Here is a 16,480-nt window from a genome sequence, read left to right as displayed (position 1 = left end):
TTTTCAACTTTATCAATTAGTGTTATGAAGTATATTAAACTATAGTAACATATCAGGAAGAGATATTCTAAAGGATATATGTGTATGTATATATAGGATATATATGTATACAGATACATATGTAATAAGTTTATAAACTCATAACACTTCATCATAATGGTATTTGTTTGGTATGTGGAATTTTCTATACCCTTTCGATACTCATATCATTATTTATAATATTCTCCGTTGATAAGATATGTAAATTCAATGATAGTCTCAGATAGCCACAGATTTGAGGTTTAAATGGCATTGTACTCAAGTCTTGGAGTGAAACAAGTAAGCATAGCCAGTTTACAAGTTTGACCTCTGCAATTATTGCTCATTTTCTAAGCTTTCCTGGGTGTAAATGCATTTTAAATTGCCTTTTAGTGCCAGGAATGACTTATTCTCAGCCAAATTGCTCTCTTTTGGTTCATCAGTTAGATATGTATTCTATGTAATTTAGCAGTATAAAAGTTATTCATTCCAACCTAAAAGTCCATCCTGGACATTGCATGTAGCCAGCTTCATTATCTTACATTATTATAAAAAATGTATTTGTGCTACTAAAGCAAGTTCTAATGCTTATCCCTTTTAATGAATTATCCAGGTCATCAAATATAATTTCCAACTTGCTTAACCAATTCAAGTCAGCATTTGTAGAATGTCAATTGGGTCAATACTAGCTCAAAAGAAAAAATTAACAATCAATGAACATCAGAGTGAACATTTTAATTTTCACTCTTTAACCTAAACCATGCTTTATATTTGGAGGATTAAATATTAAAGACTCGCTTTAAAATATTTAGTTTTCGGAAGTGTCACTAATCTATACAACTCTCTGCAACCACTATAGGGGGACCTATATAACAATAGTTGTATCATTTCCTGGTATTGATAACAAGATTTGACTTTGTTTTTCTTATTGTTTAGAGATTAAGTATAGTGTCAGTGGATGAATTGCATATCATTTTCAAAGGGACAATGCTGAGCTTACAGATTTCCAGTGAAGTTGGTGTATATCTAATCTTATATTCCATCTGGTCTTCTTTGGCCAAATGACTATGAATTTAAAAATCAAGAAATTTTTTAATCAAAGAACTGGAATTGATAAGGATAATTGAGAGTAAAGTGTTATTGATTTATTTTTTTGTCAGAGAAGTAAAAGAACTCAGTGTTATTATGAATGAGATTTTATTATCTGTTGGATAAAGGTGAAATATATATAAATTTCAAGCAAATAATAGTAATAAAGACCTTCGATTATATTCCCTTACAGTAAGAATTTTCTATAGAGAAGCTTACTACTATCAATGTAGGAACAGGGTAATTATTTAATCCTATTCTGCATGAACGCCATTATTAAAAGTTTGGTTTGATATAGGAAAAAAAATTCTCTCTCGATATCTAGGTATCATAGATATATATAGATTGATATTAATCACTCTCTTTATATTATATATCTATACCTATTTATCTACCCAGCTATAGATAGATAGATAGATTCCAAACAAGGGGCTAAAAAACTTACTTAAAATAACATTTATTGTTTCTAGAAAGATATAAAGAAGTTAATAGAGAAGGAAGAAATGAACTGAGAATGCCGTTACTTTTGTTCCTCTCTCTGTTCCCTTTTTACCAAGAACACCGGGGAAGATTACTTAAAAGAGAATGGTTTTCTCCAGGAGCTGTTAACACAAATAAAGCTGAGAATAATATTCACTTTTCCATTTAATGTTGATACGTTGTCTGAAATGAATAACCATATTTACTTGATGTGGAGAGTAAAAAAAGAATGTGACTCTCTCTTGGAGTTAAGGTTTCTGATAAAGTTTCAATAAATGGATATATGCTGTAACTAGCATATATCTACCTAAAGAGACAAACATTCATGCACCTATGAAATGTAATAATGACTCAGAAACATATCTACAATTTTTTGAAATAATTATCAAATCCCCAAATATGATGGAGGACTTGAAAATACAGCAGATCCAGAATAATTTGACAATGCCCTCTAAAACAATTATTTATATTTGTCTAAATGTTTGACTTGACACCCCTTTGCTTAAAACACTCCAGTGACTCTTCATCACTACAAAGTAGAAGCCAAAAACTGCAAAGCCTAAACTCATCTGAGCTCATGGACCTCTCTAACCTCACTTCCTACTAAGCTATTCTGGCCTCTTGGAGCAGATCCTTGTGTTTGTGACTTCCTGCACCGGACCATCCTTCCCTCAGAATCTATATAGCACATTCCTTCCCATCCTCCAGGTCCTTGCTCCAATATCAAATGCTCACAGGCTTATTTAAATGAAATATTGAACACTGCTACCCTTCCACATGTACTTTGAATTTCCTTCATTCTGAGCTACATTTTCTATAGTATTTGAGTTCTGATATACTATGTTTTCTCCCTTTCTTCCCTCCTTCCTTCCTTCCTTCCTTGCTTCCTTCCTTCCTTCCCTCCCTCTTCCTTGCTTCCTTCCTTCCTTCCTTGNAGCTACATTTTCTATAGTATTTGAGTTCTGATATACTATGTTTTCTCCCTTTCTTCCCTCCTTCCTTGCTTCCTTCCTTCCTTGCTTCCTCCCTTCCTTCCCTCCTTCCTTCCCTCCCTCTTCCTTGCTTCCTTCCTTGCTTCCTTCCTTCCTTCCTCCCTCCCTCCCTCTCTTCCTTCCTTCCTTCCTTCCCTTCACCTGTTGTTTGTTATCTGTCTCCTTTCACTAGGATAAAACTCCATTAAAGCCTCAATCTTTGTTTTTCTCAGAAAAGTATCTCTAAGAGCTTGAATAGTGTCTGTCACACGTAGACATTCAATAATGTTGAATAGGGGCACCTGGGTAGCTCAGTTGATTAAGCGTCTGACTTCGGCTTAGGTCATGATCTTACCATTTGTGAGTTTGAGCCCCGCATCAGACTCTGTACTGACAGCTGAGTCTGGAAGCCTGCTTCAGATTCTGTGTCTCCCTTTCTCTCTTCCCCTTCCCCCACTCAAGCTCTGTCTCTCTCTAAAAAGTAAACATTAAGAATATAAAAAATAATAATGTTGGATAAATGTGTGATTTTTATTTTATTTTATTTTTTAGAGAGAGATTGAGATTGTGAGTGGGGGAGAGGGGCAGAGGGAAAGATAGAGAATCTTAAGCATGCTCCATGCTCAGCATAGAGCCCAATGCAAGGCTTGATCTCATGACCCTGGAATCATGACCTGTGCCAAAATCAAGAGTTGGATGCTCAACTGACTGGGCCACCCAGGTGCTCCAAAAAATGAGTGATTTTTAATTTGACCCCAAATACTTAGTGTTTAAAATACATAAGACATGTTTAATTTGAAATGTTTCTTTCAATTTATAAAAATGTACATAAAAGTCACTCNTCCCCTACTTGTGCTCTGTCTGTCCTGTCTCTCTCAAAAATAAAAATTAAAAAAAATTTTAAAAAATAGATAAAAACATTAAAGAAAGTCAGTAGACTGAAGAAATATATATCACAGAGGAATTCGCACATATATAATATATATTCATTAAGATATTTACTCAAAAATGCATTTGTCTTATTGGCCAGTTGTCTGATGAAAAAATAATGCAACATGATTCTACATCCAAATTCTGTTTATTATTTTCTCAGCAGAATAAACTGGTCTGAAAAGGTAACAGAGATGTTTCAAAATCTGTTAAGACAATAAATGCATGACAAACTTAACACTTCCTTTGTTCAAGATAGCATTAAATAAAGGAAGTTTATTCCCAATGTTAAATTTGTAGCCAGTGGTGTAGTTAATTAAGAGAAAATGTCAATGGAACTTAACATTGTCACAGGATAATGGTTCCTGCTGCTAGATATATGTCAAGAGAAAGATAAATAAGATGAAGTGATTTATTAAGCAGTGCTACACTCCAGGCAATGCATTTCTAGAGGATTATAGTACTCCTTGGGGGTGATGTAAGGCAGAGGACTGAAGACTAAGTGGCCTTAACTCTGTGAATAGTATAACAGTAGTATAGAAATGTGTTTGTAGACAGTCCTGCTGATTTGGCAAAATTACTTTACATTCAGAAAGAAAGAAGAGACCATCATGATATTAGAAGGATCTGAGGTAGAATCAAATACCATCAACAATTCTTCACAATTTTGCAGATAATTATGTGAAATCATACTATTTCAAAGTTTGAAAGCCAAAAATATTAGGATTACCTCTACTTAAAATACATAATTTTCAAACAAATTCTATTTCAGGCAATGCATGATTATCGCTTTAGGAACCTAGTAACTTTTCTCAGCTAAGATTGCATTTAAATAATTTTGGGGAACACATCCAAAACCCTTTTATTCCTTCTTAGTAATTTCAATAATATTATTTATCTTTAGATTGTTAATACTGATCAAATGATATTATAGACAGTTTTAATTTAGGATCAACCTTGTGAATATTTGAATGGCATATTCTTTGCTTTAACTTACAAATTTAACTCACAATACTATGTGCTCGGATTTTCTCAGATCAAAGTCACCAATTTTACTGGCTACTTGGAAATTGTTTTCATCTTAAAATTAACCTTATATCTGGTGTTATGTATACCAGTGCTGCAATAATACAAACAAATTGGAATGTACACTTACATATATTATTTATAATTTCCTCATGCATTATATTGTATTTCAGAAGTATCTATAATATAAGCATTACATATATGTTAACAATGAAACCATAGCTCAGCAATTCTCTTATGTTTAAAGGAATTTTATCAATGAATTTGAAATTTTTGCGTAGTATTTAAGATAGGTTATATTTATGTATAGTAGACAAAGTTGCTTTTAGTTTTATCAATACCTTAAATAATTAGTTACTGACAGCAAAAGAATGAAACTGGACCATTACTTACACCATATTAAAAAATTAAATCAAAATGGATTAAATACTTGGATGTGAGACCTGACTCCACAAAACTCCTAGAAGAAAACATAGGTGGTAAACTTCTTGACATTGCTCTTGGCAATGACTGTTTGGATTTGACCCCAAAACAAAGGCAACACAACCAAAAACAGACAAGTGGGACTATATCAAACTAAAAAGGTTCTGCACAGCAAGGAAAAGCATCAACAAAATGAAAAGGTAATGCACTAACTGGGAGAAAATAATTGCAAATCATATATCTGATAAGGGACTAATATCCAAAATATATATAAAAAACTAATACAACTCAATAGAAAAAACCAATCTGATTAAAAAAATAGGCAATGGATCTGAATAGATATTTTTCCAAAAAGACACATGTAAAGATGCTCAATATCACTAATCATTAGGAAGATTAAATTAAAACCACAATGAGATATCACCTCACGCCTATTAGAATGGCTATGATCAAAATGATCAAAAGATTTGTTATCAAAAACTAACAAGGATTGGCAAGGATGTGGAGAAAAGGGATCCCTTGAGCTCTGTTGGGAGGAATTCAAATTGGTGCAGCCATTCTGGAAAACAACATGGAGTGTCCTCAAAAAATTCAAAACAGAACTACCATGTGATCCAGTAATTCCACTTCTGGGTATTTATCCAAAGAAAATGAAAACAGTAACTTGAAAAGATGTATGTACTCCCAGGATCATTGCAGCATTATTTACAATAGCTAAGATACAAAAACAACGTTAGTGTCCATTAAGACAGATGAATGAATGAAGAAATACATATATATTAATATATATATGTATTAAATTTCAATGTTTTTTTTTCATTTTTCCATTATATACACTGGAATATTATTCAACCATGGAGAAGAATACCATTTGCGACAACATGGATAGACCTTGAGGGTATTATTCTAAGTGAAATAAGTCAAATAGAGAAGGGCAAATACCACATGGTCTCACTTACATGTAGAATCTAAAAGACAAAACAAATGGTGGGGCACTTGGGTGGCTCAGTTTGTTAAGCATCTGACTTTGGCTCAGGTCATGATCCCACTGCTCAAGGGTTTAGGCTCCACGTGGGGCTCTGTGTTGACTGCTCAAAGCACAGACTGTACTTCAGATTCTGTGTCTGTCTCTCTGCCCCTCCGCCACTGAAGCTCTGTCTCTCTCTGTCTCTCTCTCAAATATTAAAAAAAAAATTAAAAATCTTAAAAAACAAAATAAATGAAAAAAAACTGAGCTCAGATACAAAGGACAGATTGGTGGTTGCCAGAGGTAGTGCAGCCCAAATGGATGAAAGGAGACAAAAGGTACAAACTTCCAGTTATAAAATAAGCAAGTCATGGGGAGGTAATGTACAACACGGTGGCTATAGTTAATAACACTGTGTTATATGCTGGAAAGCTCCTGACAGCAGATCTTAAAAGTTCTCATAAGAAAATTGTGTTAACTATGTGCACATATTAACTAGACTTATTGTGGTGATCATTTCACAATATATACAAATATCAAATCATTATGTTGTATACTTGAAACTAATATAATGTATGTCAATTATGCCTCAATAAGAATTGTTAAATATTATTGGTTTCAATACTGGCTTTTTGAGTAAAATAGTATCATCATCATCATCATCATCATCATCATCATCATTATCATTCCAATCCTGGAATGAGTTCAAACGGCTCTAAACTGCCATCAATGGCACTTTGGGAAACATTGATTAGTTTAAGAAAATTAGCCTTCTATGTGCTGTTCATACTCCATTGTGTATTATTTTAGTTACAGATTTCAAGACATAATTCTAAATACAAAACACATATTTACACAGTTCTTATTAGATTAGCCCCTTCAATTATTCAGTCTTTTTAAAAGAGTTAATATGTAAACTGGAAGCATCCTGAATCAAAATTTGTAATTCCATTCAATTTGAGTACATTAATTTGTTGTATCTTTGTCCCTGTTATGCTACTGTTTATCACAAATACATGTGATAATGATGTACTTACACAGAAAAAAGTTTTTAGTTTTTTCATATCTAGTCCAATGACAAGTTATTACGAATTTGTTAGTATATGGTTTTTACTATAAGCACTTTCATTAGCTAGATTAGTTTTCCTAATATATTTCCATATGCTTAATTATAATATGCTTCTTTAAAATAATGCTTATTTTCTGTGAAGTAATTATGAGTGTATAAAGCTTTAAACAATGTGGTTGATTCTATCTCTTGCTGTGGCCTGCTAAAATAGTGAGGTAATTATAATTATAGTGTTTAGTGCCCATTTTATGTCATGCACACAGTTTTAAGTGTTTTATATCCATGAACTATTAAGTTTTCAAACACCTGATGAAGTAGACAATTATTACTCAGGGAACTGAGGCACTTAGAGATTAAGCAACTTGTCCAATGTCATATAGCTAGTAAGTGGTAGATACAGGATTTAAAACTGAGCTGTATCTCATGGAAACAGAAAGATATGAAAATAGTTTCCTAATTAGACATTGATAGTGTGGAATCATACAATTTTACAGCTGAAAGAAAAAAAATTAAATAATCTAGCATTTTTTTCTATAGATCAGAAAGCAAAGATAAAGGAAGTTAATTGCACAATTCATTTCTTGTCACTAGGTAAAAAATTGGTTCCTAGTCTGTGTTCCTCATTTTAATAGGTCATGATTTTGTACGTATTTGACTTAATTGCAATGTGCCAAACAGCAGCATATCTGTAACCCCCAAGCCCATGATGATGTGTGCTTTCCTCAACTTGATAATTATGATTCTACAATGGAGCTATGTGTTTACTAGTCTGTTTCTTTTGTACACGGAAAGCTTCATGAAGACAGACATCATGCTGTCCTACTCATCCTTCTGACCAGAAAACTAATTCTTATTTAATATCTGATCAGATATTTTCTGGAGAATAAAGAATTTAAAATAGTAAAGGCAGAAGAAATACTTTCAGTACATCATGAAGTAGAGCTTGAACAATGGATACAAACATTAACTGATAGAAAAGAAATAAAACAGAGAGGACAAACTGTGGGTGTTCCAAACGGATTACTAATTTAGAGTCTAAGAGACAGAGTTGTAAATATAAAGAGACTCTATACATTTTGGGCACAGCCACAAATCCAAGAACAATTTTATGTGTCCATTGTGGGGAAATATGGATCATACATTTGTCTTTTGTTAAATCTCAATATTAAAAACAACAACAACAATTGTTATCAAGAAATGTAGCTTTCCAATAAGGGATGTTATTATATATGATGCTATTATATATGATGGCATATGTAACATGAATTTATATTTTATATTACACATTGTAATTTCTCTTCCTTAAAACTGTGAACAATTAAAGTAAAGTCAAGTCAAGTCAAGTGAAGTCAAGTCTATGCCGCATTCAAGGGTATTTAACAAAAGTACCAGAGGACTTTTTTACTCATCAGTTTTGCAAACCAGAGATGATAGTTGGCTTATAAATATGCATCTTACAGCTAGACTGAATGCTAAGAGTCTTAATTTTCAAAATATGCTGATACTGTTTTCTAAAGCTGGGGTCAGTTTCCCATATTTTTATAATCATCATTATTAAACTTCTAAATTACATATCATTGGTGATGGGGAAAAATGAATTCAGGTCAAACAAATTGAATTTCCAAATTTATATTCTAAACTAATGGTCTATTACTACCTATATAGTCTTTAGATCCCAATATTTTAACTTTGATAAATCCTGAAATCACCTTTAAGATAAATTTATATTTGGTGATGTCTGACCCAATTCTTTTTTTTAATTAACATTTTTTTGAGTTTTATTTATTTAGAGAGACAGACAGACAGACAGACAGAGACAGAAAGAGCACATTAACAGGGGAGAAGCAGATAGAGGGAGAGAAAACCCCAAGCAGGCTCCTTGCTTACAGTGTGAATCCCGATGCAGGGCTTGAACTCAGGAACTGTGAGATCATGACCTGAGTTGAAATCAAGAGTTGGATACTTAACCCACTCCGCCACTCAGGTGCCCTGACCCTATTCTTTTGACTTAAGATGACAGTATTATAATATGATACTGTAAATACTGAGTACCACAATGATGTCAATCGTATTTTAAAGGACTTGTGACACCTCCTTTTTCATTTAAATTTAGATCATTTAATTTAAATAATTTAAATTTAGATTTTTAGGGCACCTGGGAAGCTCCATCCATTAAGCAGCCTACTGTTGGTTTCCATTCAGGTCATGATCTCGAGTTTGAGCCTGCACTCTCTCTCCTGAACTCTCTTCACCCTTTCTCTCTCTCTCTCTTTCACTATAAACTTTAAAAAAATTTAGGGTTTTAAAAATCTGTTTTTTCTTAGAGCACTTTGGAGAAGAAAAATCAACTCAGAATATCTTAAAATCACCCTTCAGGGTTTTTTTTTTTTAAGGTCTCTCAGGAAAGAATTCCTTTGTTTTGTTAAAAACTAAAACAATGCTTTTAATTATAGTATGTATTCTTAAGTAGTTTGAAGTAGTCAAGAAAATGTTTATACCAGTTCTTGTTTTATAAGCATTTTATAAGCAGAAATCGGATTTGTACCTCATATTCTTTGGTTACTTTCAACTCTTCAAAAGTCCAGTTTAGCATGAGAAGGGATTTTCTGGCTCACATCATAAAAGAGCTGAGGTTAAATAATTAAATTTGGGGCCATATTACATACACATAATTCATGGAATAGTTGCTTAGGAGCTCATTACAGTTCACTGGGAATGTAAACCACTGGACTCCCATCTTAGCACCATCACATCGTTGTCTAGTCATTCAAATTACTCATTCACCACACCCATAAGGATGGAGTTAGAACTGTATTTGAGAATGTGAAAATTCAACTTTTTTTTCTTTAGTGGTGAATTCTGGTGATAAAAACAAAGAAAATGAGAACCTCGCCATGTTTTAAATCAGCATTGGGAAATTCTCAAGTGGATTTGACAGCTCTCAGAATGCTTGGCATTCCCTTCGTTAAGGACTGTCAGTCATAATTAGTAACAACAGAGATGTTGTTTTAACCTAAATAAAAATTACAGAGAGCTTTTTTGAGTTAACATCTGTAAGAACAGAACGTAGAAAGAAATTTGTCTCTATAGCCCAGTTAGCCTGTCACTGGGAATTACTCTCATTTTCCCTGTGTTCATTAGGGTCAGTAAACAACAGAGCTGGCCAATATCATTTTTGTTATATTCAAATTGAATGTGAAATATAAGATAGCATTTCAAAGGAATGTCTTTAACTACCGCATTATAAGGTTTGAATCCTTTGGGGTTTTGTGATGAGGACATTGATAAATTTCATGTATTTGATATCTACACTATTAAAATGGATGCCTTTTTGAGTTATTCTCCTATGCAAAGTTTTAAAGAGATGCTCTCTCATCAACAATCTTTTTAGTTGCTTAATTTGGTAGAGATGAATGTCTGACTCTTCTTTTCATGGAAATGAGAAAATTGTGATTTTCTTTAACACTACAATCCATCTGGTGGTGGAAAGAGCTCTTTATTTTCTTCAAAATATTGTTCTGGGATCTCAAAGACCATGGTTTTCCTCTTCTGTTAACTCTTGAGCTGCAGCCATTGAGTTATCTTCTACTGTTCCAAAAGACCCCCTTTCTATTCATCACTGGCACCTGTGGAGCTATTTGATCTTTAAGAAAGCTATCGAAGGAATTTTCCTTTGTTATTCTTTCGAATAATTCTGTCTGCTCTTATCAGAAGTTGTTTTTTTTTTTTTTTTTGGTCCCATTTGGCTATTGCCCATTAGCTGGTTCCTAGGTTCCTGACATTCCTGCAAGAACTGTGTCTTTCTTATTTATGACTATAAGCAAAGCATCTAGGTTGGGCACAATACACAGCATAACCAAGAGATAGTTATTAAACCAGTTAATGTAGTTTATTCCTTGTTTTCCTTTTGTTCTTTCTGCCCCTGGCACGTAGTTGGCACTTAAATGCTTGTTGGTAAATACACACATGTAATAGCCTCAAATATTTTACAGGACCATAAATATTCATACTTCATAAATCAGACAAAACCATCTGAGGCAAACTCAGAAATTTCCCTCGGCAAGTGAACAGCAAACATAATTACATACAAGCACATGTGTGAAAAAGACACAGAACCCCCCCCCCAAGGCCAGATGATATTAAGAGTCACTACCCATAAACTAAACATAAGGATCTTCAAAAATCAAATCCTAGTTGTTTAAGTACGTTGATTGCAGAGAGATGCACATAGACATGGAAATAAAAGAGGATATAAAATGACAAGAAAACTTGCATAAAATTGGTCTCTCATTCATGCATTTAACTATCTAATTCACAAGCTCTAATGTTCCAGCCAAACAGATGTACCAAGTTTATCTCTATAATGGGCCATACTGCTTTTGCACAGTTGGATTCCCTGAGCTGTTTTTCCAGAATGCTTTGAAGTTACAGACTTTTAAAAAAAAATCAGAATTAGTAAACAACTCACATATATTTAACATTTTTCTTTTAGCTGTCCCTAAATTCATTTTTCAGAAATTTATGTGATAATACATAAAATGCTTTTTAGCCCTATTCAATCTTGTCTACTGACTCAATAAAGACTGTAATTTTGAATAACAGCTGTACTTCTTAAAAAGACTATGTTTTTATTGAAAATTATACCTAATTTTAACTCCATTGCTTGTGCCTGGACACTGTCATTGACTGGTTCTTTTTTCATTGGCTTTAGGAGCATTTTCTTGATTTATTTTTAATCAAAATGTAAAGATGCTTTTGATATCTTTTAATGAATTCACCTTTTCATTGTTAGAAGTGGAAGAATAGCAACATTTCAAAGATGAAGTAGTTAATCATATGCAATTCAGCATTACCCATCACTAGAAATTTCTATAAATCCACAATCAACTTACAGTCTGTACAATTCATTTAAAGGCCCAGTTGGGATGGAAAAGTGCTTAACCTATTTATAACTTTTGATATCTGTGCCATGTTTACAGAACTAGAAACACATGCTAACCATATGGGTAGTTTTACTTATCTTTTTCTCTTGAATGTGCTTCAAAAATTACTAAAATTTGGCTACCTAGAAGCAGAGTTCAGAAATCATGTCAACATCCTGACGAATTAAGTTGCAATGAATTGGAGGCCTTATTCAAAAGTTCTTTATCTTACCTATTTTATAAAATACACCAGTGGAGACATTCTGAGTAACTTCTATTGGGGAACAGATTATAATCTAATAAGCAAAATATTGCAGTTAACTACATTCTTGGTTTAGTTAACAATTTAGCATGTATTTATTCATTTAGTTGATCAGTTTTCATTTATCAAATATTTAATATGTATAAGACACTGAGCTGTAGGCAGAGGGACTATAAAGATAAATAAGACACTGTTTTGTGCTCAACGGGCTCAGATGGAGACAAATGGGAAAAGAAAAGGCAATTACACCATAGTTTATAAGTGTTATGATAAATATATCCTTGGAAGCATAGAAAATGGTCCCTCCCAACCCACTAAGTATTTCCTAAAAGAAGTGAAATCAAAGCAAGAATTAGAGGATGCATAGCAACTTGCCATATGAAAGCAGTGAGTGGGAACAGAGATTAAACAGCTTAGTAATAAAGGCATTTCAGGAACTGATAAAATCAGAAGCAATGGCAGAGAATTATGACAGAATCTGGAGTAACTGGAGAATTAAATCTGATGCATGAGTGGTAAGAAATGAGAATTGAACATTGGATAGGAGCCCAATGGTGGAATATTGTGCATGTTGTAAATAGCTTTTAAACTATAGACATTGTGGAGACAAAGGAAATATTTAAAGAATGGGAATTATGTCGTGAGCTCTCCCTGATAGCAAAAACCTAGGTATAAAGTATGTGGGGCATATGTTTGCAGGGGACAAAACTAAAATATAAAGATACATTAACAAAATTCCTTTGGCTCAGATGAGAAATGAGATAGGCCTGAGCTAGAGAACAATGTAGACTTCTCCACCTAGGTGAGACAAGATTTCCACTTCTAGAAATATTTAGAAGGTAAAATTCACAGGATTTCATTATGGTTGGATACAAGGGATAGAAGGAAGAAGAAATCAAAACTGTTTTCAAAGTTTCTAACCTGATTATCTGAGTAGTTGGTAATGCATCAGCTCAATAGAGAATATGAGAGGCTACAAAGCTTTAAAGTATAAAATAAATCCAATTTTTGGCATGTTGGAATTCATGGTACTTCCGCTGTATCCAAAGAGTGGTCTAGTAAGCAGCTGGATATACAAAACTAAAATTAAAGAATGGATGATGTAGATTTGGGGTTCAAGTGGATATTGATGGTTACTAAAATCATGCACAGAAAATTGGATGGATTGGGAAGAAGTCAGGTGAAAATGGAGGTTAATTACATCTAACTATACCAACTTCTATTTTTAGTCAGTGCTCATATCTATCAATGTCTCACAGCTATCTCTCTGCATTTATTGACAACTTTGGCACATGGCTCATTTTCTTTCTCTCCAGTCCATGCCGGTCATAATTGCAGATGGCTCATCGAATACTCTGGGCTCTCAGTTCCTTGATCAGCTTCAATAACTCTTAACCTCAAGAATCCATAAATATAAATTTCAAACTCTCACACTGATATTTCTGCTTTTGTCTTTGGCCTCATCAAGAATCCTATTCTCTCTCACTACTACTCAATTACTTTCCAGGCTTACTCTTACTGGATTCTCATTATTGGTATTTCTATTTTTTATTGCTCCACGTACCCTAAAAACTACCATTTTAACCATTATCTTTCCAATAATGTAAAATCATTTGCCTTGGTATCCATTTTCCATGCATCTAACTATCAACAGCTGAGTCTAATTAGTTTTTATTTTTTTAATTTATTTGGTAAACAATTATATGATCCTTACAAAAGTTATTTTATATAAGAATTTAATACGTTTTGCCATTTTACTTCTTATAACAAAGCCATAAGATGGACACAACTAAGATGCTCCCTGCAAGAAGAACTCACATCGTCATACAACTTGGTGATCTCCAACTTGCATTATAATATTATTCTATTTTACTGACTCTTTTTGGAATGCTCTGTATGGAGAAATCAGCTGCCATGCTGTGATAAAGTCAAACTATCCTGTGAAGAGAGATCATAAAAGAAAACTGAAGCTACCAGCCTTCAGCCAGCATCAGCCACCAGACATGTAAGTGAAATGCACAAGCCTTCAGATGAGTTCATTTTCAGACTTTAAGTTGTCTAGTTGAGTCCTCAGACATCACTGAATAAATACAAGCCATCCTCCCAATGTCTTGTCTAAATTTCTGACCCACAGAATCGGTAACTTTTAGAGGAACTTGTTAGGGAGCTAGTCACTGGAATATTACCAATAACAAAGTTTATTGCCAAGTCCAGCAAATATATCTCAAGTCTTAATTTTGCTTGATTTTTTGAAATCTTTAACATAGTTGACCAAACCATGCATCTTTAAATATTATCTTTATTTGGTATGTGTATCACTGCATAGTATACATGGTACTTGGATCTTTCTCGTCACTCCTTATAAGTTACCACTAAAAGCCCCTCTACCCATTCCTTTTCTTAGGGCTCTGTCCTAGACCCTCTCTGGCCAGTAGTCTCAATCAGGAATATTCAGTTGAGAACAAATACTCAAATTTAATGGAAGATCTAATTGCAAGTGTGAATAAAAAATAAGATGCTATTGAGAGTTGTAAATATTAATGCTAAAGTGTCATGTACCTTCATTGTGACACATATTTCTCCTCTTCAGTACAGGTTTGTAAGAAACTATCAATCCCCTAAATATTTTATTATTTCATTCTGTGCAATGGCTGAACTCTCAAATAATGAGTTCAATAATTATTATTGTATTCTAAAATGGTAACAAAGAATTAACTAGACAACTTTAAAGAGTAGGGTAGATTACATATTGAATAACAAAACAAAGACATTCTTTAGAATGTAATGAAATTGTAAGTTAAGTCACTGGTAAAGATTACATACTAAGATGAAAGATAAAACAAAATTTCTTAACAGAATCTTAATCAAAGTTTTTCATTGTCAATGAATATTTTTAATACATTAAATAATGTCTCTGAACAAAGAACAAGTCCTAACATGTCTTACATATGTAAATAATTAAATAGTATCTGCTCTGGTAGTAAATTGTTTCATCTTCATAAGGCTATTTCTCAGAATGTCAGAGACAGGAAAAAAAATTAGGGGGGAAAGAAGGGAAATCTGATCTTGAGTTTCTTGTGAACCTCACCTCTGACATTCATTTTTGGCTTTGTTGATGAAATTGAACCTACATCAAAAGATAATGAACCATTTTTGCAGGACACCTGCTGTGTTTGAGATCCTCGAGGAAAGCGTTGGAAATGTTCTTTTCTGAGCATTGCTGTGAAGACCCTTTAGAACACTTATTGATGTCAGATACTGAACATTCTTAACTGATTCATGGCATTTGAAACATATCCTCTTTTCGTACCAAAATGTTTTTTTTCTCCTTACCTTGCTGTACAAAGGATCCATAGACGAACCACATGGAGTTGTAGAGAGTAGTAGATGTCATTGATCCCATTTGTAATCTTGGGGGATTAAGCCAATTTAGGAGGTAGACCAGAAGACCCACCAGAAGAACAGTGCCAGCAATGCAGGCCCATAAAGAGAGATCAAATGGTGCAAGACAGGCAAACATATCCACTGTCTTTTCAGCCCTTCGAAGTAGTACCCCTACTGAGTAGTCCATGTAGCGTGTTGTAAAGTCCACCACATTCTCACGATCTGGGGTGATGGTTAAAGCAGAAATCCCAATGTCAGCTCTCTGAGAAATTGAAAAGAGAAAATAATAAATTAATAATGTGGAAAACAATTTGATTTGTGGTGCTTCAGCTTGCCTGAAGAAAAAGAAAATAGATACTTCAGGCAACATCTTTAGTCTTTTTATATAAACTGAAAAACACTGCAGATATTTCTTCGAGGAGAACTGTGTGAATTTTGCATTTCTCACTACAAATCTTGCCCCACCAGAGTCAGATAAATGACCTTGTTCATATTATCAGTGCATGTGAAATCAGTGAAGAATATGTCAAACACAGATAACACCTGAAGGAAATTGTCTTTTTTCCGTGGGTCTTTTTATCAAAGCCATCATTAACACAGTAACAAAGGCAAAACTTATTCTAAGGAATTCTTTCTGAGAAAATGTTCCCAAGGTATTTATTAATTTCTTAAGATGTAAATTATTATATAGGTTATTAAAAAAAACCCTCAACAGAGCATTTACTCTTCATTTAGATTTATCTGCATCAAAATTTATATTTTTGAGCTCTAAATGTATTACAGTTAGAACATTCATATAGCACTAAGTTATAGTGTCATTTGCGAAAAGTCTCTACCATGATTTTATTCTATAAACCTCACGAATATTTTAATGAAAACTTAAAGGTTAAGGAGACATAATTCTTCTTGGAGTAACAACTCTTCTTTTCAATGTGTATC

At 33.4% G+C, this 16,480-nt stretch overlaps 1 protein-coding gene across 3 annotated transcripts in view; it reads right to left on the bottom strand.

Moving 5' to 3' along the window:
- Window positions 1-16,480, bottom strand: part of GRID2 (glutamate ionotropic receptor delta type subunit 2) — a 1,445,111-nt gene that overhangs the window by 307,680 nt on the left and 1,120,951 nt on the right. For all 3 annotated transcript variants that reach the window (XM_077762310.1, XM_077762308.1, XM_077762309.1), the window contains one exon: window positions 15,491-15,803. In XM_077762310.1, coding sequence (XP_077618436.1) covers window positions 15,491-15,803 — 313 coding nt within the window. The remainder of the gene's footprint in view (window positions 1-15,490; window positions 15,804-16,480) is intronic.

The sequence above is a fragment of the Crocuta crocuta genome, unplaced genomic scaffold, assembly GCF_008692635.1.
Source record: "Crocuta crocuta isolate KB4526 unplaced genomic scaffold, BGI_CrCroc_1.0 scaffold83, whole genome shotgun sequence".
In the NCBI taxonomy this organism is placed as follows: Eukaryota; Metazoa; Chordata; class Mammalia; order Carnivora; family Hyaenidae; genus Crocuta; species Crocuta crocuta.
This window is presented reverse-complemented; position numbering and strand designations above follow the sequence as displayed.